Consider the following 22,548-nt stretch of genomic DNA (forward strand, 5'->3'; position numbering starts at 1 on the left):
TAGTCTTGTGATTTCTTTTTTTCCATGTGTACCCTTATCTGTCTAACACATAATTCTGTGGTTATTTCATTACAGGACTATTTTTGAGACTGTGATTGAGAGGATATACTGTAAATAATAAAAACCTAGGGTTTTACAAAGTGGTAACTTACAATGATAATACTGTGAAATTATGTCAGATACTCTTTGAACAAAATTCTGGATATTTATGCTTATGAATAATGCTATTTCTTGTGATTTAGTACTACAGTTAAAATTTATTATTCTGAACTGCCAGAGCAATCAGTACATGAGTAAGTAAATGTTGTTTGCAAGTCACTAATTTTGCCTGTTTTGTTGTTACAGTTTGTAATAGCTAAAATGGCAGTTAATCAGTTAGCTAAGATGGTGCTTTAAAGCTGCTACTTCTCATCATGGGTGTGTTACATTCTGAGCAGATAATGCCCTACTATTTACTTTAACCTCCTTCTAATGGAGGGAAGCTGTGGACTTTTCCCCCTGCTCTGTTTTTATAAGGAAGTGAAATAGCAGCACAAATAGTGTAGTAAGAATCAATGGAACTTCCATTGAATTTGCGCTGGTTTGGAATGATTTTTAATGCTAGTCATAACTATTCTGTTCATAATTAAGTAGAGACTATAATTGTAAATGATGTATTGAGAAATATATAAATCCCATCACTTTACAAGCACTCTGAACTTCATTCAGAGTAATGCTCTTTTCATGTGAATACACTGAAATTAGGAAACTCCAAACAGGGATTTTGAGTGAGGGAAGTCTGAAGGGACAGGAAAAGATAGAAGCTTGTAAACAGTGATTTGCGTTTGAAATGCAGACTTTGGTCATAGCTTATGGGAAACTTGGGAATGTAATTTGGAAAGCTTGTAACTTTCAAAGCGTTACCAATCCAGCTCACTGCATTTGAGCAACAAAAAGGCAGCTGAACTATCAGTGAGGGAAGGAAGAGGAGCAGGTGTTCAGAATGCACAGAATGTTTACCATCTAACTTCCTAAATTATATTCTAATCTTAGTTGTACAAGTTGTTTAAAACCTTGTCATGACCATGTCTGAGCATGGGATGTTCTGGCCATTGGGAGGCTTTAGTAGCATGAGCAAAACTGGCTGCTGTCAGAACAATGGACAAAGTAGCTTAAAAACCAATGTATCTTTTGGGAACCAAGGCAAGAACTATCAGAGAGGGGAACAATTGGTCATCAGGGGAAGTGGGAACTTGCCTCTCCCTGTTCTTACAATAAACATTTTCCTTCCATTTGCTATCTGGTCTGGCATCTTCAGCCCCAAGCATTTAAGCCTCTGATGCTTTACCAGATGAGATATGTTGGACCTGTTTCCCCAGCCAACCCTCTTTTCCTTTTTATCCTAGAGTGGAATGTTTCAGTGGTTCCCTGGCTCTTTCTGGGTTTCTTGCAAATTCTCCTCCCTCTCTGGCCTGGCTCTATCCCTCTCTGCTGCCTTTGGCTGCATTTAGAGCAGGAGTTTGTTGGAGAGAGGAGGTGGTTTCTTTCCCCTCACAACCACGTTTTGCTGTCAGCATTAGAAAGAACATGGAAATAACAGTTCAGGTATCTCCTTAAAAGTCAGTTCAGAAGTATTATAAAGGTTTACTTTCATGGTCTGTGTTCATGCCAAAGATCCACAATGATCAAGCTCTCTGTCTTTGGATCTGAAATATATTTTTGTTCGCACTTGGAACACCTTAGTCTTGGCTTGGAACATACTGCCCAAGGCAGACTCCCTCCCTGTCCTCAGAGAGAGACTTTTGCTGTGTTCTGAGTACTTGTTACCAGAAGCAAGAATCCCTCAGGGTTTCCCTCCCCATACATCACAAAGTTAAAAGAGAAGTTTTAAGACAAAACTCTGGAATTATTGGGCTATAGGGTAATTCCAAGTGAGTGGAAAAGAATCTATTTAGCCTGAAGTTTGGGTTTGGTGTTTTTTGGTTTTTTTTTTTTTTTTTTTTTTTTTTTTTTGGCTTGCAGACTACCATTGATGAAAGTGTATCTTGAGTCTGTCTGGAAAAGGTTGTCACATTCAGGTTGCTAGGAAAAAAGCTATAAATTTTTGGTGCCAGTTCATCTCAAGAATGCAGATATATGTCAGATATAACTCCTCCATGAGCAATTTAAAGGTCAGCATAAAGACATGCCAGCTTCTTAAAAAAAATGCAGAGACTGAAGATCCTTGATCTTGACAGTGTGGGACTAAACCATTACATTACTCTGACCTTTGTAGTTTCTATCTCCTCAGTGTACCCTCAACATCCCCTTATTGCTGGTTGCTTCTCAAGGCTCTCATTTTGTGGATCAAAGGAGAAATGAATTAGTTTGAGTATTACTTGCTCTAGAAATTACATGTGTTTAAGGAGTCCATGTTGAAATGTTACCCTTGGATAATTACAAAGTAAGATTAAAGTTGAGATCATCTGTTCATGAGAGGACTCTGGAGGAATTCCAGGGGAATTTTCATGCTGGAAAATCAAAACTTGCTACTCTTCAGCCTAATAATGAGACATTAAATGGTTGCCTAGAAAGAGTTTGCTTTATTGTTTAGTAAGACTAGGAATTACTGTTGCTATCTAACTCCAGGTCTACCACTGCCTTGTTTGTGGAAGAGGGTAAACCACTTAACTTCTGTTACTTTCCCATGATTGCTGCTTCTGACGGAGTTCAAAATTTATAAAGGTCCAGTGTGCTAAGGCAATGAAAACATTGCTCCTGTTGTTGCACTCTGTCTGGCACTTCCATTGAGAAAGGCCTCCTGTTGTTTTGTTCCTCGGGGATGAACGATTTGTTCAAGAAGCCTGCTGGGATGTTGGGCTGCAGGGTCAGGGAGGCAATTCCCTGCTGAATGTATTCTATTATGTCCTTATTACTTTTACATGTTAATTGTAATGGTTTTTCCTGTATTCTGGTTAGACATCATGAGTGGAGCTGATTGAAAATGGAGTTTTCTGTATTCACAAAATACCAGTTCCCAGAAATGGGAGTGAACTTGAACATAGAATGGAAATTGATTTTCTGAATTTCCTGTGAAAGCAGAAGAGAAAGAAAAAAAGTAGCAGTATAACTTTCAAATAGAATATTTTTGTTTTGAAAATGTAGAAACTAAGCTGTAGTTGTCATTCCAAGTGTGCAGCTCATGGGCGAGCCAGGACTCCAGGGCTTTTTGGCTACCAGCTCTCTATTAGCCCTGGAGCAAGTGAGGGTTTGAGAGTTCCCAACTCTGCCAGAATCTGTGCCACACCTTTCAGCGCTCTGCTCAGATCTTGGCTTCATGGCAGGGAGCCTAGCAGCCCTGAGTGGCCCCAGGTTTTCAAACCCCTGTTTTTTGGCAAGGAGCCTGGATTCTCCAAGGACCAGGGCATGGCTCCTAGCTTCACAAAATAGGGGGGAGCCCTGCGAGCCAGCATAATTTACAGAATCCTGACTGAAGAGTAGGGAGACAGGATGTGTTAGGGCTTCTGTACAGGGATTCCTTGCAGACATGGTCCCTGGCAGGGTGGGCTTTCTAAACTTTCAGTAGGAAATTGCTATTTTCAGATTTGAAAGATTTCAAAATCCTAAAAAATGTACAAGTGGAATTGAGTTTGATATCGCTGCATTCGTTGGAGGGTTTTTTTAAATTTTACCATTATAATGAGCGCCTAGAAATATCACTGTTAGGCTTTTGAGGATCTGAATCCTGTCAAGTCTCATGATGCTGAGTGGGAATTGCTTGTCTTTGTTACTCTCTCATGTTTCCTCATTATGCCTTTGGTATCTCTTATATTTCCAACATCCACTGTCGCTTTTCTTCTCCCCCCAGGCTCCTTGTGACCCCCTGCTCCTGGTCTCTTTGGGCAGAAGTCTAGCACTCTGAGCTCTCCTTGGCATGAAACCCCATTGGTGAGCATAGCACACAGGATTCCAGGAATTTAGGAAGTCTGGACAATTCTGGAAATGCAAGGCAGTAGTCAGCATGTAACATGTCTGGTTCTGTGCCTTGCCCAGTGCTCAGTGACATCCTGACTTGTCAGCTCATCCTGGGGGGTTGTGAATGATGTGTTGGAAGGCAAAATTGCAGCTTCCACTTGGGTAATACACATCAAGGAAAGAGAAAGAGATGTCTCAGATATATATGAAGCTCCTCCCACAGTAGTAGCTAATATAATGACCTTATTTCGTTAAATTATCCTTCAATACTGAATTGAAACATGTCAGTGAAAGCTACAAGAAGTCTCTTTCTTCCCAGGTAATCTGTAACCAGTTCCCGGGTCATACTCTGTCTCATGGGATGTTCTCACAGAAGTGGCTCTGAACTCAAATTTAGTTTTTTTAGGCCCCTTGGATTTGGGATCTCATCCCTTAAGCCAGTTGCTGTAGGATTCTCACTTTGAGCAGCATTTCCAGGGTTAATGAGCACTTGGAGCCCCAATTTGTTTTGGACCAAGTCTTCATCTTTCTATCTGGTAACAAAGACTTTGGAAGAGCTTGGAGGGGACACCACATGGAAACAGAGTTGTTCAAGCTTGCAGGCTCAGTGGCAGTGCTTGCACAGGACAGTGCTTGGCAGCCACCCCCATCTTGGAGCTGCTGGCTCCCTCTCCAGCCTCTGGCACGCCCACTCTGGGTTTATGTAATACAGTTGACCAGTTCACAAAATAGACTAAAACTTCCTTCATATGGAAGCTAACAGGGTTAATTAAAGTACCAAGATCATTAAAAGCAGTGGGTGCAAGGGCATGGGCTCCATTCTGTGTTTTATACATGGGGATTCCCCTGCGCCCATGGTCCTTCCCAGCTCCTTTCTGGGCTATTCCTACAGGGCAGAGCTGCCACCTCTTCACAGCAGCCTTTGCCTCTTGGTACTTGCAATCTGGAACTTTAAATCAGCAGAGACAGAGAGTAATAAGAATGGGGTCTGTCACTGAACAGATCCTCCTATAACTCAGTCACTGCCACACAATTTTTTTCTTAGCACATTATAAAAAAATACTGTCAGAATAAATGGACTCAAGAAAAGCTTATGTGAAAAATAAACCCAACTAAATTTCTGTCTTTTCCAAACTGAACTTCAGAGGATATAAACACATATATCTAAAAATATGCATATAAATATAATTCTATCTTCCACTGGTTTTTCTAATTATCATTTATTTTAAAGAAAACCTTTGCATTTTCTAACAGAAAAAAAATTACCAGTAATATAAAGCTCACTAGTATGCTGGTTTGGACAAATTTGGAGGAAAATATCCTCTGATAAAAGGCAGGTTACAACCCCACCAGGTTCAGGAAAAAAAAGAATTTTTCCTCGGAGGAAAGTGAAAGAGATAAAAACTATTTATTTAACAAACACACAGGAAAAGGATAATAATGCTAAATAATAAAACCTCTCGCTGTGGAGAAAAACCTGGGAAAATCTCAGAGTCCTTCTGTAGATGTAATCTCTCTCCTCCTCCTTGGAGCTGGGTTGTGGGCCCACCTCCAGGGCCTTGGTGGGAAATTCTCCCAATGTGTTCTGATGTTGAAACAGTCCAGAAGAGAAGAAGGGAAAAACCAAAGTCCCAGGAAAACAAAGTTCAACTCTCCATCTTCCTCAGGAGAAAAGGAGCCGAAAGCTGGCTGAAGAGCAAGAAGGGTGCTTCCTCTGCTCTTGCTACCGCAGCAGAGGTGTGTGTATGTGTGTCCTTGAACAACCGCTTTGAAAAGTTTGCTCGGTTTTTTCCTCTCCCCCCTCTCAGGCTCAATTTAAAGGCACAGAAAGGCACAAAGTTAATTTCTGGGCATAGAGCAGCAATAGAGGGTACACACCTTAAAGTCACCCCCAAGACAACTAGGAACCAAACACAACCAGCCTTGAAAGTAAAAGGACTAATTCTATTTCAACAACCTGGACTGAATGACACAAAGTTAGTTGGATCCCAAACATGGTTTCAGCTTTATCTGATTACTTCCTTGCACACAGTGCCCATGGAAAACACAAGTCACTAGAAAAGCTGTCAGGCTGGCTGCAGGGACAGCAGACATGGCCTATGGCAAGTTCCACAGGAGGGTTTTATTCTGAAATAGCATCTCCTGCGTTGAGGCTGGGACCACCCACACTCCCCTCTGTGACAGCACAACTGTACTCCCGACTAGTTATGAAGTTGAATTAAAAAGCGGACTGATTTAAGACTGGGGCTGCAAATGTAAACAATTTATTTAGATTTAGTTCCTCCTGTATTTACATTTTTGCAAGGAGCTCTCTCTTTATAAATGCATTACTGATGAATATTGAAAACCTTCTTGGGCACAAGTATTTTCTTGCAGTGGCAATGCATCAGAGGCTTGGCTGGTGGTTGGTCTTCAAAGAGTTACGAGGCATTAAGACGTAAATTTAAATATAAATGTAAATACATTTTACAGGAAGATCCAATACTAAAATGATCTGGATCTTATTTCAATTAAAGGGGGAGGCAAAGTTTTTAAAAAACACTGGAATCCTGTTTTGGTGATAAACTTTCCTAAGATCCTCAAGTAAGCTGCTCTTCCCCAATTTCTTGTCCACTTTGCTCTAAAGCACAACAGCCTATGCAGAGCACGGGGCACCCATCCACGGCAGCTGAGCCAGTAACACCTTGAAAAAGCCAGTTTGCAAAACAGTGTAGGTATTAAGAACTGATTGCCAAAGAGTCTGAAAACACAGCTAACAGGGAAGATTACTCCGCGAAAACAAAACTCTTATGCAAAGCAGTTTCTGGGATTCATGAGCAGCCAGCAACGCGTTACCAGCAGTTCTTCAGCACAGGCGGATGGGCTTGGAAAACACGGCGACAGCGTGAGCTGCTCCAGCACCTGCGGCAGCCTCGGCACCCGGACCCGGGCTCCCACAAGTTTTTTTAAGGGAAAGAACTTGAAAAAGCCATAGAAAAATAATTTAAAAAAAACCCCCAAACCAAAGAAACAAACAAAAAAATCCATCTCACGCAGTAGAATAACTATGAGAAAAAGTAATTTCCAAGCTTTTTTCAAGGGTGGGCTCCGTGTCGTCGCTCTGGCCGGCCCCCAACGCCCACCAGTACCGGCCCCGCCAGCGACCCTCGGGCTCCGCAGCTGCGCTCCGAGCCCAGGGAAAAAAAAAACCAAGCAAAAAAAACCCGCGGAAAATCCGTTGCCGTTGTCTAGCGCCGGCGGCACGCAGGTAGCCCCGGACGCTGTTCCGTGAGGGGACCCCTGGCTGCGCTTCAGCGGCCGCCGGGCTGAGGGGACAGCGGGTCCCAGTCCCCATCCTGGACCCGGACTCCATCCCCATCCCCTATTCCGGACCGCGACCCTGTCTCCACCGCCGTTCCGTCTCGGTCCTGGCCCCGGACCAGAACCCCATTCCTATCCCAATCCATATCCTGTCGCTGTCGCTGTCGCCGTCGCCGTTCCCGTTCCCGTCCCCGTCCCCGTCCCCGTCCCGTCCCCTCACACCGCCGCCCTCCGCCTTCCGGGCCGGCGGCGGGCGGGGAGGGCCAGCCTTTCCCACAATGCTTTGTGGGACGTTGACAAGTGGATCCAAGATGGCGTAGAAAGTAATGACAGGTAAGTCGGGACTTCCCCGGCCGCCCCCGCGAGCACCGAGCGCGGCCCGGACCGGCCGGCGGCGGCCCCGCCGCGCCCTTGGGGGACCCGCGGGGCCCCGCGGCCGGCGGGGCGGGCGGTGCGGAGCGCGGGGGCCGCGCGGTGCCGGCGGGAGCGGGCCCTGTGTCCGCGGAGGGCCTGCGGCGGCCGCCGCTCGCGGGGTGTTTACGGGGCGCTCGGCCGGACCCCGGCGCCGCCGCGCTCCCCAGGGCCCGCGGGCGGGCGGAGCGGCCCCGCGCCCGGCCGGGCCGAGGGGCCGGCCCGGAGAGCCGGGCATGCCTCGCACAAGCGGGGGGTGCTCTCGGGGGGATGCAGGGGGGGTGGGAGGCAGCTTTGTTTTTGTACCGAGCGGGGCGGGAGGGGACGGGAGAGACGGCCGGGAAATAATAATGGTGAAATAGAAGTGAAAAAAATGGGGTAGGTAGGGTTTGTGGAGGGATGGAAAAATAAATTGGAAGAATTTAACAACTGTTGTAAAATTACCCCCTCGGAGCGGTTGAAGGGTGGGCAGATGAGCTTATGTTTTTGTTTTCTGCAGGAGACTTAGGCAGGGAGAGTGGAGTGGAGAGGTTTAACACAGGTCCTGAGAGCAGCTTTTATACCCTGGAACAGCTCTGAAACTGAGAACAGGAGAGCTTCCACTGCACATTGCAACACAGTCCTTCCAGCAGACACTTATATATGTATTTTTAGGGCAAATCCCCAGGCAGGAGAAGGATCTGTGTTACCCCTCCTGTGGTGGGACGTGTCCTTTTGTTAAATTTCCAAGGGAGTGCAGTTGTTTTGGCTTCAGCGCTTTGTTAGGCAATTGTTTTTTGATTAGAGTAATATGATTAAACATATCATTGATGGAAATTAAGAAATAACTGTAGGGAAATAATTGCAAGGCTGCTTCCCAGTTAATGAGAAAATGAGTAAGAGTTAACAAGGTAATAGGATTTTTGCATTATCAAAGGTACAGCAAGCTTGAGAGGAAGTTTTAAAATAACACATTTCACTTTTCATTGAAAAAATAAAAGAATTCAGTTGTGAGACAGAAATATACCCTGAAATTGGATATCCCCATTGACACATTGAGTGTATCACCATGGCTGGTCCTCTTGGGGTGGCTTGGATTGTTGACATCGTCTAATGTTGTTGTTCCTAATAAATAGTGTAATTGAAGCAAGGCAAAGGATAAAATGCATCACCTGCCATTATTTATATAAGAAAAGACATGTTCCTTTATAAAAAATAAAAAAATAAGCAAATAATACTTGGGAAGTTTGTATTATTTTCCAAGACTGATAGGCAGAACAGAGAGGCTTTAAAATAATGTGTGTTTAATTCAGTTGTTTCAGTACTTTTGAGCCATAGCAGATTGTGAATGAAAACTCTCTCTTTTTTTTTTTTAATGATAAAGCTTTTGTGATGGGGATAGTCTGGGGGTGCTGGGCAGGTCTACAGGGAGGAACTGATTTTGAACATTCAGTTCAAACTTAGAGGAGGGGAAAGTGTACAAGGGGCCACCACATTCCCTCCACGTCCTTGGGGTGCAAACAGGGAATCAGACTTTGGTAGGCTTGGCTTCTACAGCGCAGAAATTGTGAGTGATGGAAGCTGAGTTAAGCTTTTTTTTGTTGAACTTTAATTAGCAGAGCAGTTTTTCTTTATTGGTAAGTGAAGGGACATTTTATGTGTTATTACTGATAAATAAGAGTTCTTTTTGTAATTTGTTCTGAAAGCAGAAATTACTTCTTTATTGTTCCTGGCTGAAATCACATTTCCTTTATCACTCTTCAGCTTTGTGATTTTGTTGGACTTCTGAAATGTACAGTGTGTATTTTCCCTCTTTTAATTCATACAGACATTGTGCCTTTTTAGGTGAGCCAGATGAATTTTTCTGTGGAAGAGGCTTGTTAAAGTCATGGCTTGAAGACTTGAAGGGTTGTAACCTCTAACCACTGTTTTTTTTTGTTTTGTTTTTGTTTGTTTTTGTTTGTTTTGTTTTTGTTTTTTTTTTAATTTTATTTTGGGATTTTTTTGTTTGCTTGTTTGGGGGATTGTTTTACCTCTTCCCATCAGACTAAAACTTGAAGGGAGATGTGGAAGCAGCGTCTTATTCTCTGATTTGTCCCAGTTCTGCTTCTTGATCTGTCATGGAGGATTCTTTTCCTTTGTGAAATCTCAGTGGTTTTGGAGAAGTTCCTCCTGGGCTTTGGGATCAGCATGAGTAGATCTGGTTGTAGAAGAAGGGCTATGTGTGGGAGAGAGCTTCTACTCAAAGGTTGATTCATAGAGAAATTCTCATGTTAAAAAATGTAAGTCAGAGTGCCTGGAAAGCTTGAGGTGATATTCACAGGTGGGTATGGTACAGGTCTAATGCTTGAGAGATGGGGACAGCCTGATGCAAATCACTTCACCTGTTTGTGCTTCCTTTTGAAGGAATTTAAAATACGGATAGTGAATTTTACTGACTGGTAAGGAGTCCTGATACGGATGAAAGAGCCCATGTAGGAGCTGGGAAGTAATATTACTGATGTTTTTCAACTCTGTTAATTCAATAATCTGATGAAATATTTTCTCCATTGTTGGCAATTATTTTTGTTAGTAAAATCCCCTTTGCATTTATAGCTGGATATTCTTTCTGACTTTCAGTGTGTTGGTTTATTTTTCTTCTTATTTGTTATTTATTACCATCTTATATTTGCTACTGAACATTATTCTTGGTGTTTTCGTTTTAGTAATGGCAGAAACAATTGCTGGAGCAATTCAGATTATTAAAGCCCTTGAATCTCTCACCTCACTGGCATCCCCTCCTGAGGTCAGTGGGACCTCACAGGTCTGGTAGCAGGAGTGAAATCTAAATTAGAAAAGTCTTTGGTAATAATTTAAATCCATCTCCTGTGTACAGCCTGAGTAACTGGGGAAAGTCGTGGGAGCTGGCTTGGAGATGGAGAAGGAAGGATGGTGTCATGCTGCTCTAGCTTAGGGGATAGAGTGGTTGGACAGCTGGAATTCCCCTGCCTGGGGGATCAGTAGGCCAAGAATCCTAGTGAGCCTCAGTCCTGTCCTGACTTTTCTCCTGGCAGTGCCGAAGCTTTCTTCCTGGAAGGAAGCAGATCCCCAGTGTTCCTCTCTGTGCAGTGCTGCCAGTGGCTCATTGTGGGGGGGGGAAATTCCGAATTTTGTAATCCCGACACTTCCTCCTGCTCGTATTGCAGCTGTTGAATTCTTCCTCGCTCCTTGCTGAGATGCTGTGGCAAAATTTCATTTTCACTACATGGTACATGTATTTTTTCCCCCATAAATGAAAGGATTGTGAGTTAGATTATCAGAACAAACAAGACCTTCCTTTTTCGTTCTTGTTTGTCTTGCTATCTCTTCCATGGCCTTTGGCAGCAAGACAGCACTTGTGTTTATATGTATCCATGACATATATTTAAAGACTTGGTACTTCATATGTTGGATTTCTTCCTCCCCTTTGTGCAAACTTCTGTGACTGCCATTCTTTTTCAACAAGGAAGAGAGAATGTTTCAAAAAGAGATTGTTTTTTCAAAAGTTTCCACCCAGCATTGGTATGGAATTAAAAAAAAAATCTGAAGGAATGCTTGGTCTTCTGGAGATACTGACTGGGAAAATAAACATTTGTTTGCCCCAAGTGTTTTGGGGTGGGAGGAAATAACTACGTAGACAGGGAAGTTTGGAGTCTGCAAGGTCAGAGACTGCTCCACAGGAACAGACCAGTTTCTGGGGATTTCATTATGGTGACACTGATATGTGACTCAGGTTCCTTATTCCAAAACAGTCTTGCTTACTGAGCTTTTCTCTTCACACGAATATTTACAACATGAGGCTTCAAACAGAAGCAATTGCTTATGTTTGAGAAACACAGAAAAGTGAATATTACTGTAGGAAAAGAAGGGATTGGGAATTTAAGCAGGGAGATAGTAATTACCCATGGGTGAGAATTTGTTTCTCTGTTGCATTTCTATCGCACTGCCAGTTGAAGTTAAATGATACTTCATGTGGCTATAACGTAATACCCAAATATTCCTCTATAATTTTATATGCAAATTCATTGTTGTAAATTAGAAATGTACTGGTTATTTATCCAGTCTTTTCTCAGAGTCCTCCATGACACCAAATTACAGCCTTATTACAGGAAAGCCAGATAAGAAATCATAGATTTCAATCTTTTTCCTCCTTAAATGTAATTTTACTACACTGAGAGGTTCCATTTTGTGGCTACAAAGTTTGAGTGGTGACTGTGACCCCATCCTGCTTCCGAATGAGCACAAACTATCAGATTTTCTGAGTGGCATGGAGTCTTTGTCAGATGTTAGAAGGCTTGAACCTTAGCAGGAAGGTAATTTAGAATTAATAGCACTGGACTATGTAGGTTTTCCAAGAAGCAGTGGATACACAGTACTGCTGAGCTGGTAGCAAGAGGTTTTGTAGGTGATGTTATGTAGAAACATGTTTTGGAGATGTGACTGTGAGCTGTTGTGCCATTTGTTGCTGTTAGTCCTGGGAAATACCACTTGCCTGCAGAATGATGTGTCTGAGGTGAATGTTTTGAATCTTTGGCTTATATATGGTTTGGCGAAACAACTGTCATGCTCTCTGCTGTTTGTAAGCAGTAGCAAGACTAGTGATTCTCGGAGCTGTAATGAAATATTGGCGGAAAAAGAACAGTAGGTTTGTGGTTGGTATGAAATTTTGAATGTTGGAGCGGCAGGAAGTGAAGGATAGAAATGTGAGCACTGTGTGGACTCGTCTGAGCTGGTTTTATGGTAGTTAGGGTAAGTGTTACTTAGAAATGATCTTTCAGTCTGTGAATTTCACAGTCTGTTTTTTTTTTCCCCCGTAGTTATATATAGCAAAAATACTGTATTCATCAAAACACAAAAAACTACGGTGCTTACATATGCTTAAAAGGTCTTTCATAGCCCTTCAGACCTCATTGGCAAGAGGGAAATCTGTAACATGAGCTGTTCTTGAGAATCTTGGTTGTTAGTAATGCGGCACGAGTGTTTAATTTGCTGGAGAATGTTTAGTGGTTCAGCAAACCAAGAAGGTAACAAATCTTTGTGGATGTCATAAATGGAAAATGCCACAAATGGAAAGTGGAGTGGTTTTGGCAGCATATACAATAACGCTTCTTCCCTATATATCTTTTCACTTAATGTAAGGTCGTCTGTATTTTTTTAAGTGAAGATTTCATTTTGTCCTGGGGTGATACTGGAGGGACCGGAATGGGTAGTTGGCCTCTGTTCCCAGTAATGTTCCTTCACAGGTCTCAACTAAATTCCCCATCAGCTGGGATTCCCAAATACTGTTGGGTCAGCCACGATAGCTGCCTTGCATCTGCTCCTCTGCTATCTTGGGAGCCAGGATTATTTGGATTTCTCTCATTATCTACACAGGGAGGTCGTTAAGGGGAATGTTTTTTGCATACTTTGGAATCTATGCTAACGCAGTGCTGTGGGTCTTTTATTCCAGTGATGTTTTTGATTATAGTTGTTTGTGCTAATGGTTTTGAGGTAACTGTGCTCTGGCCATATCTTGAGACACTCACATTTGGAATGGTGCAGGACATTTGTTTTGTTGTTTGAAGTGACCAATACTACTTGGCTGTAGCTTTGTTTATATTTGTTTGGCTGGGCTAGACACCGGTCCTCTGCTTCCCAAGTTTTGTCAGGATTATGCCGTTAACCACAGCAGGATCATTACTCATTCCTGCTGATGCAGTTCTTTGAGTGGGGTTTCAAATACGTGACTGAATCGCTAATGTTCGTTTCAAAAGGAATGAGCAGAGTGAGTTCCATTGGGAAACGTGTTCTGGATGCACGTTGTGGTGTTGCTCGTAGAGTTTGCTATGAAGGGAGAACTTGGGAATCCATATTCTCTTCTTGAAAGAGTCTAAAAATTGAACCTGTTGGTACTACCACAGTCAGGCATTTGAGGAGAGGAAACAGGGATGTTATAAAAGCATCATCCATATGCAGAAAGGTTAATGTAATTAAAATAAAGAGTTAGAAGACAACTCCCCAAACCAGGCTTAGCTATATTATGCTGAACTATTTGAAGCACGGTCATATAAAAATGAATTTCAAAGGTTATTTACAACAAAGATAGCAGTTTTTAGAGGTGGAGGGTTAGTTACTGCTTTGAACTTTCAAAACTGCTCACAAAAATACCCTGTACAGTTACATAATAGGCATGGTTTGGGGAAAGATGTGTTTGGAGGATCTGTGGGCGGCATGATTGTGTTATTAAATCTGTTACGGTAGGACCCTTTTGTGCTAAGCACTGTGTAAATGCGTAACAAAAAACTCAGTCACAGTATTATTCACTACTATAATAAATTAAAGTTCATTATAAAGCTGTAATGAAGGCTGATGTATATTGAAAGAAAATTTTCCTGTTTTGTGCCGCAATGTTCTGGCTGATTCCTGTGCTTGGTTTGTGACCTGTGCAATGTACCTGATATTCAGCAGGAAGACTTTTTACAATCTTTTGCCTTTTGAATGGATTGAAAGAGTGATTCATATTTTGCATCTCAAACAGCAAATGAACTTGGGGCTTTTTTTTTTTTTTCCCATTTATCCAACTTTAAAACTGTGATAGATATCTGTAGCATCTGCAGTTGCCTTCTCAAAGCTGTGCTCTTCAGGTAGATCTGCTCCCAGGAGGGTGTTGCCTTGCAGTATCAGGTCATTTCAGGAGTGGAGAAAGTTCTTGGGTGAAAATGAAAGTTTGACATTTGAGGGAACACTGTTTCAGCATTGCTACAATATCCTGTTAAGAAGAGAAAATGTGGATTGAGGTCGGAGCTTTGGAGCTGCTGGGGGTGGGGAAGAGTTTGCACGGGGCTTCTGAAATGGGAATATGCTGTGATAAATAATTTCCTAGTTTAAAAACACTTTTATTTCTGAAATCCAAATACAGCTGTATTAGATGAAGCTGTGAATGGAACATGGGACTGAGAGTTAGGAACTGCTAATTTTGATTCTGTCTCTGAGACTGATTAAATCGGTGATTTTGGTAAATGAATGATGGTCAGGTGCTCTCTGCAGACAGTGCTGCATGAGTGGCAGGTTCAGTGAGCACTGGAAAACTTTGTGACATGTTTTTGCATTTAAACTCCTGAAACATATTTGTAAATATAGTGGTACGTGTCCTGTGTTGAAATGATGCTTGGGAATCTTCTTTGACTCCCCTTTGCATTCCTTGGGAACACAGTTTGGCACTTGCTTGGCATTTTGAAAATGAGGTGACACATGTTTAGTCATATCGACACAGATGTGACTATATCATAGAGCAGACATTTCTCAGAGAGGACTTCTGGCACTACCTTGTGACTTAGTGGAGAATAGTATTGGGAATTGCAGGACTCGGTAAGTCCTTAAGATGAGTGGTGTTCAGTTTTTGGTCAAAATTATTGCTAAACACTAGCGCAGAGACAGGAACAAGGCTGTGTTCTGTTATTCAAGTGTTGAGAAAAGAGGTTCTGCCACAAGTGAGCTATAGTTTAGAAAGCTGTGGATTGTGATGTTTAAACCAGCTTTTAGAATATGGATATTGTTCTGCAAAGTGTGTTTGAGTTTTGAGTCCACTAGGTTGGTGCTGCTTCATGGAGAGCTTGCTGGTCGTGCAGTGCTGATTCTTCCCTTTGTTTTTCTCTGGCAAATTTCATTAAGAGAAGCAAAGATTAAATTACTTTTCTAATGCATTTTTTTAAAGTAAGTGATTGGTGATGTTGTTATGGGGATAAAATGGTAACCATGGGACAATATTCCAATTGAAATGTCCTCATCTTGGGTAAGTGTGAGAAACTCTATTCTCAAAAAGCAGTGTGAACATAGAGGTATATGGAATACAAACTGCTGTTGTTAATCAGTCATTATGAAAGATTGTTTAAGTAATGATTTTCTATGAAGGAGCCAAAAACTTTAGGTGGGGCAGAAGCACCACCTATTATTATGTTACCTGGTGCTTACTATGACATACTTCTCATGTCACTTGGTTATTGCTTGCCAGATTTTAATTATTTGGGTTGAAATTTCCCATGGTAGGTGTCTTTCATAGTCTGACTTTTTGGGTGCTGTGGAGGAGAGGAAGATTCTGCCAACATGATTCCATCTTTTCTAGAAATTGGGCAAAATATTTTCTTCTTGTGTTCATGATAAATTAGAAAAGAAATAATCTAATCACCTATAGTGCTGCTTTGTGAAAAGTTGAGTTGCGTTATTGTATAGTGTTTCTGCCAAGGATATACTTGTGATCAACCTTGTGAAAATCCTCTCAGGGTTGGTCAAATCAGCATTAAGTACAAATGTAGAAGATAATCCCTGCAATGAATATGCTTCAGCCTCAGCTAAACAGGATTTCTCTGTAATTTGAAGGCTAGGGCTCCTGTGTTCCCCCCTGGTGTGATTTTGGATAAAAACGAGAGCACAGAAAATTCTCTTTCTGTTCTCCTGATACCAAGGTCCTCTTTCCTCCCAGCTCTACCTTCCTGCAGCACAGAGGAAGCAGCGACTGGATTTAAACAGAAGGTGCAAAATGCAGATTTTTGCAGAATTATGTACAATAAATGTAGAGATGGGGGTGGTTGAATGAGGAGAAGGAGATTGAAAAATATTAGTATTCGAAAGAAATAGAAGGGAGGCTGTGCAGTGTACATATGATTTATTTTATAATGCTAATACACTTGTTTGTTGGAATACAGTTTTGCTATCTGCATAAATTAGAAAGTGTTTCTGAAATGGAGCAGGGAATAGCAAAAAAGGAGAAGGCAAATCCTACTTAAGCCCCATCTTTGCTACACTTAATTTTCTGTATTTCTAATGATTTTCTCATGTTGTGATGTAGAGAAATGCTGGATACTCCTAAGTCACTCTGCAGACACTGAGTGCTCTGCGTTGGTCATGTTAAAGGGCTGTAGAGTACAGGCAGAGCATAATGGGGAAAAATCACTTCTAGATCTCTTAATGTGAATATAAGAAGTTTATAGAAACTTTGGCCTTGTGTGTTCTTATCTTAATTCTTTGAAAATGGGAATGTTGTCAGAATGATAAAGATATTTTCTTAATTCTTGTAAAGTGGTTTGTCACAGTATTGTAGACATCATTGAAGAGTTAGTGAAAACATTCAAATGCTGTCTTTACAACAAGATTTGAGTAACACACAGTAAATAAGGCCTCAAGCCCTGTGCTGAAGTATTTCACTGGATGTCCGTTAAGCAGCAGCCCTTGTTCTGCCTGCTCATTCCGCCAGGTAGCCCTTGGAAAATGTACTCTGTGACTAACGCAGTTAGAGGCAATATCATAATAATGCAGACACGCAGAAGGCCAACATAAGCTTGTACAGATGCTTTTGTCCTCACACAACCTCAGACTATCGAACTTTACAAGCTAGTATTTGTTCTGTGAAGTTAATGAATGCAATATGTATGTATATATTTGCTTTGTGTAACCAGGAACCTTGTATCTGTTGGCTGTGGATGGCTTTCAGACAACACCAGCACACATCATGTAGATGCTGTGCTTTGACTTGCCAGGTATTTTGCTTAGTTCCATCAGGACAGGTGATGTTTTCAGACATCTGTGTGAAAAAGGATCATTTTAAAGGCAGGATGTGAAGGTATTAGGGATGTGGTGGATGGGGTGGTTGCAAGTGCTGAGGCCGTGAGTTATTTCTAGATTTTGAGCCAAAGATAGCCAGTCTGTCCATGTCTGAGTGTTGCTGCTGCTGGCTGCACAGATTGTCCTTTTGCTGCCATTTCCAAAATGAAAATAAAACAGATTAGTAAAGGTAATAAAGTGTTAATAATCACTTAGTAGTCTGTACTGAAGTCATAACTGGCATGCAAAAAAATGTAACTTGTTACTGTCTGTGATGTATGTAAAGTGGTTTAAAGCCTGCAGAGGAACCAGATGCAGACGGCATTTGCTCTTAATCTCAGTTGCCTCTGTCGTTATGTGAATGATAAACCACGCACGGCTCTTGTTTCCTTTTCAAGAAACGTGGTTGTGTTTATTCTATACTTTAGGTTCACAGGAGCAGACTCAAAGCTCCATTTATGTGGCCAGAGATCACTTGTCCTCCTAATTTATGGTGCTGTCTTTGATTTTTCAATGTGAAAGGATAGTCTAAGCATTTAGTGGTCGAGGGCATCATGAACCTCTCCTCTCCCCTTTTTCCCTTCCCCAAACAGGCATATCATGTTCCTCAGAGGCATTGGAGCAGGATTCTTGCTGCTGTTATGGTATAGAATAAAACCTTGAAATGTGCTTGCCTCATTCGGTATGCTCCATTTCAGATTTAACATCATTTTTGTAATTGAAAGTAGGGTCATTTTGCCTGGAGTTGTACAACATTAGCCAAAGTAATTCAGTTATTTCAGAAAACTGATTAGATTGTCCTCTCTCAAGGGTGGAGGCTTTTGTATTTGTTCTGTAAGGTGTGCAGTGCATTTCTGAAAACTCCTTAGCTGCTATTACGGACTTCAGCCATAATTGCAATAAATGAGTGTGTAAGATCTTTGCTGTTATATTTTTCTTGAAAGAAAAAAAGCTAAAAGCACCTTTCATATAATTCTTTTTTGCACCCTGTGTATGAAAGATGCACCATCCTTTTCCTCTCTGTTACATTGGTACAGTGCACTATCATGATCTACTCTCATTTTATTAAATGATTTTTTAGACTGGGATTATTTATGATGTGTAGGTCATGACATTAGGACAGCACTTTTTTTTTCTGTATGTGTCTGTAAGTCACTTCTGTATTTTGTGCAGCTCTATTTTATTCCATCCTGGAGGCTTGAATAAAGTGGTTTTGGGTTTTTATTTTATTTTTTCATCTCAAGGCAAAGATGGGGTTATTTTACCACAATAGATAAGGAAAATAAATGGATATTTAATTTTATTTTACTGATATAAAGGTATTTTAGTGGTATTTGGTAATAATACAAAACCAACTGACATCTAGAGATGGAAGCATGCCTTAAGATGGGATCACAAGAGATGCCACAGCAATTCTATAATATGATTCAACAGTGGACAGATGTACTATTTCTTATTTTAGTTTGTGGACTGGCAAATGCGGTTTGTTTGCAGAGTTTTGATAGTTGAATTTCAGTGGCCCCTGATTTTTAACTATTATGTTGGCATGTTCACAGTAGCTAACTTTTTTATTGTGTCATATATTCAAGATATTAATTCAGATTAAAACCCACATCTTTCCATACCTATATAAACTAAAGTATCTTGTCACTTTTTGCTTGATAATTTTGAGTGAGAGGGAAACTATTAATCACAGGGATTGTAGCCATACCAACTTTGTGACTTCTCAAATATTACTTGTATACATTATGGAAATAACAAATTTTTGAGCCCTTAATGTGTGAATTGCTTACATCTCAGTTTACCAGTAATAACTTTGTGAAAGGGATGGGATGTGTACTGCTTGGGTCTGTAGTCTAAAAACTTTGGAAACTCTGCTTTAGTGAAACCTGGAGACTGTTGGATGGATCATGGAGCAACTGCATGGAGCAGTTAAGCTGATGAATGCAGCCTATAGCATTGACTGTTATGGGCAAGAAAAATAAATAAGGCTTTCCTTTCACTGGTGAGTGATGCTTTGCTACAGCTCTTGATGGTAAATAGCAGCACATGGCAGTAATTGATAGGTAACTGATGTCTTGGTATCAGTAAGAGGCTGAGTTATAACTTAACCTTTCCCTGGGTCTGTTATCTGTCTTGTTACACATTTTTCATGAAACCTGCAGCATCTTCGAGACCCTTCAGACTTCTGGGAAATTCAGTTCCAATTGACTTGAAGCTCAGAACTTACTGAGGAAGGACAGAGCAACCAGTCTCGTAAATAAATCCAGTAGGTCTCTTGCTGCTCTTAAAAGGAATTGCTGGGAAGTTCTGATAAACCAGCTGTCTTTTCTTGAGTATTGCCTGAATTTATTACATGTTTAAAACTTCTGTCCAGTTTGGTGGCCAGTCTGTGAGATGGGCTGAAAAATCCCAAAGGGTTGGGAAACAGAGTGCTTGCATTTCTGTAGAGAGGGGCAGGATGAGTGGAATTCATTCTGCCCTGCTCTCAGAGCCTGCACCAGCTTGACTCCAATAGGCAATGGAAGGGCAAATCTATCTCCTCCTCTCCTTTCCCGCAGGACAGGAGGCTGCTAACAGGAGGACATGGCTGAATGGCTTTGGCAAGGAATATTTTGTGCTTATTTCTCTCAGCAGAGCTGTTTGAAGGGTTATGGATTGTAATGGGAGGCAGCTGGAGAGGCTCTTCCCCTGCACATTCCCCATGGCAATGGGTCTCATTCATTTGCTTCACTCTGTGATTCCCAGGATGTGGCTCTTGAAGTAAATTCAATTGACAGTAAATCCCTACCAGTCTCACTGTAGGACTGCAAGTTGAACATCATTGCTTTAGCATAAATCTTTACAAGAGATGTTAATGTTTGGTTAAAATATGCAAATATTTACTGACTTGTCTACTGTTTGTCAGCTTGGCATGCGAGACCTTGGATCTGATCCTTCTGTCTTGGCAGACATTGGGAATTTTGCCAGTAACATTAATAGGAACAGCATTGTGCCCTCTAATCTGTTTGTTTATGAAGTACAGCGAGAGTTATCTGGCTAGATGCTTTACAGTGAATTGAAAAAGCATCTGTTTGAAATTTTTTTAGGAACCATCACATGCTTTAACTTATCATTATCTTAGTGCATGGACCCTTTGATTCCATAAAACACATCAGTAAGCTGTGGAGCATGGAAGTGCACAGTCATGAGTAAAACTGCTGTGAAACACTAGAATTTTAGTTCATGATGTTCTCTCCTCCTACATAGATTTTAATTTGAAGTTGGACTCATCAGACTGTGGAGTAGCTCTTCAGAGCCTCCTGTGCACCAAGCAGGCGTAGTGTTTACTTGGAAATAAATGACTGTGTAGATCACGTTGTTTATCACTCTTCCTCCTCAAGCTGTCCCTTCTGCCTTTCCCAGCCCCCTCTGCACTTCTGGAGGGGAAATGTGCAGCTTTATTTGGAGATTAAATTTTAGTTACTCTTTTTGTATTTGTTTACAAAAGCCCTTTGGCAAGAAGGTGGAATACTCATTAGGAATATTGAGCCTGAAAATCATTAGTCGTAGGGGGGGAAAAATTGTCATGCTTAGTTGTAAAAACCACTGAGGTTTAAGTAACACCAGTTGGAACTAACCAGGTCTTTGAAACAATATTTTGTGGAAGACAAGCTGAGTACAAATTGGCCTTCAAAGAAATGCAAGTTCAGTAAGTTCTCTTCTACTTAAGGGCAGGAGTTTTTTGAGGTACAAAGTATGATGCCAGATTATATATTTATATATATAATTTCTTAGGGAAGTCCCCCTGTTTCAGATATGCAACTTCAGCTAGTGGGAATATGCCTGTTTACTGGTTCTTCAATATTTTGAAGATGTATTAAACTTCACTATAGGATAAGTTATTTCTCAAAATTGAATTTTGAACTCTTTCGGCATGTGGTTTTCCAGGTCTCTTTGAGAAAATGAATAATCATGACGTTTGTCCTGTTACATGTTTAGTATTTTAATTTCAGTTTTGCAGACAGAAGTGAAGCTCATAAGTTTTGCAAAGAGAGTTGGGAGTATAGCACAGACCTTGTGACACTTCAGCTTTCAATTCTAATCTGTAATAAATTCTACTCTTAGACTGAACGTAGAAATTCCAGTTTTATGCTTGAAATCTTGAAAATAAAGATTTGTAGAACTGAAAATAAATTTCTTTTAACAAGTGCCTTCACACCGTGGCTGTTAATGATTCTGTGAATACTTTAAGATTGGAAACGGCCTCGAAGGTTGAGTCCAACTTTGACAAAATACCACTGTGCCAACTAAACCAGATTGTGAAGTGCACTTGTTTTTGAGCACTTCCAGGGATGGTGACTCCATCACTTCCTGGGTAGCCCATTCCAATGCTTAGCCACTCTTCCAGTGAAGGAATTTTTCCTCAGATCCAACCTAAACCTCTCTTGGTGCAGCTTGAGGCCATTTCCACTTGTCCTGTCACTTCTTCTCAGGGAGCACAGCCAGACTCCCACCTGGCCACAACCTCCTTTCAGACAATTGCAGGGATTGAGAAGGTCCCCCCTTAGCCTCCTTTTCTCCAGGCTGAGCCCCAACAACTCCCTCAGCTGCTCCTGATCACACTGGTGCTCTAGACCCTTCCCCAGCTCTGTTCCCCTCTCTGGGCTCAAATGAGCCCCTCAGTGCCCTTCTTGAGGGGAGGAGCCCAGAACTGGACACTGGACTTGTGGTGAGGCATCAGCAGTGCCCAGCAGAGGGGCAGTCACTTTTCCCGGTCCTGCTGGGACTTAGGAACTGCTCTGAATGATTTTAAATGTAGGCAAGTCAGGTACTTCAACAGACTAGATTTTAAGAAGTGGTGGTTGTAATTCATGTTCACAAGTTTCAGTTGCTGATACAGGGTACCAAAACTAGGAACAATGGTTTCTGAAGTCAGCAGGAAAGGTCAGGTGTCTCCAAGGAACAGTCTAGAGCACCTGGATTGGAATCTGAAGTAGATGGCACAAAGACCTAATAAATGTCCGTATTTGAGTCTGCATGTACGGCCATAGGTGGGATTGAAATGAAATGAGAGCCTGAGTGCATAATTTTCCACATGTTGTCCACGTACTGGTTTTGTTTGTTATAATTTGATTTTTTTCCAAACAAATTACACTGGAGTGGCTCCGTATCTATCACTGTGTCCCATACACTGTGATTTTGGTGGGTTTTTTACACCCTGAAATATCATCAGTGTGACTCAGTTATCCAACAGCTTGGTCCTTACTGCTCTTGCTTCCACTTAATTTACGGGATTTTGCTCAGGGTCAGTTATGTCCTCTGAGGGACTCTGGAGTCTTCAAATTGACC

At 41.6% G+C, this 22,548-nt stretch overlaps 1 protein-coding gene across 4 annotated transcripts in view; it reads left to right on the forward strand.

The window, feature by feature from the left end:
• The first annotated feature begins 7,520 nt into the window (after nucleotides 1-7,520).
• HELZ (helicase with zinc finger) overlaps nucleotides 7,521-22,548 on the forward strand; it is an 86,022-nt gene continuing 70,994 nt past the window's right edge. For 2 of the 4 annotated variants that reach the window (XM_039562170.1, XM_039562171.1), the window contains exon 1: nucleotides 7,521-7,566. Coding sequence is in view for 1 of the 4 variants with exons in the window: in XM_039562173.1 (XP_039418107.1) it covers nucleotides 7,560-7,566 (7 nt within the window). In the remaining 3 variants the exon portion in view is untranslated. The remainder of the gene's footprint in view (nucleotides 7,567-22,548) is intronic. The other 2 variants (XM_039562173.1, XM_039562175.1) reach the window with 2 other exon arrangements.

Source organism: Corvus cornix, chromosome 18 (genome assembly GCF_000738735.6).
Source record: "Corvus cornix cornix isolate S_Up_H32 chromosome 18, ASM73873v5, whole genome shotgun sequence".
NCBI classification, from domain to species: domain Eukaryota; kingdom Metazoa; phylum Chordata; class Aves; order Passeriformes; family Corvidae; genus Corvus; species Corvus cornix.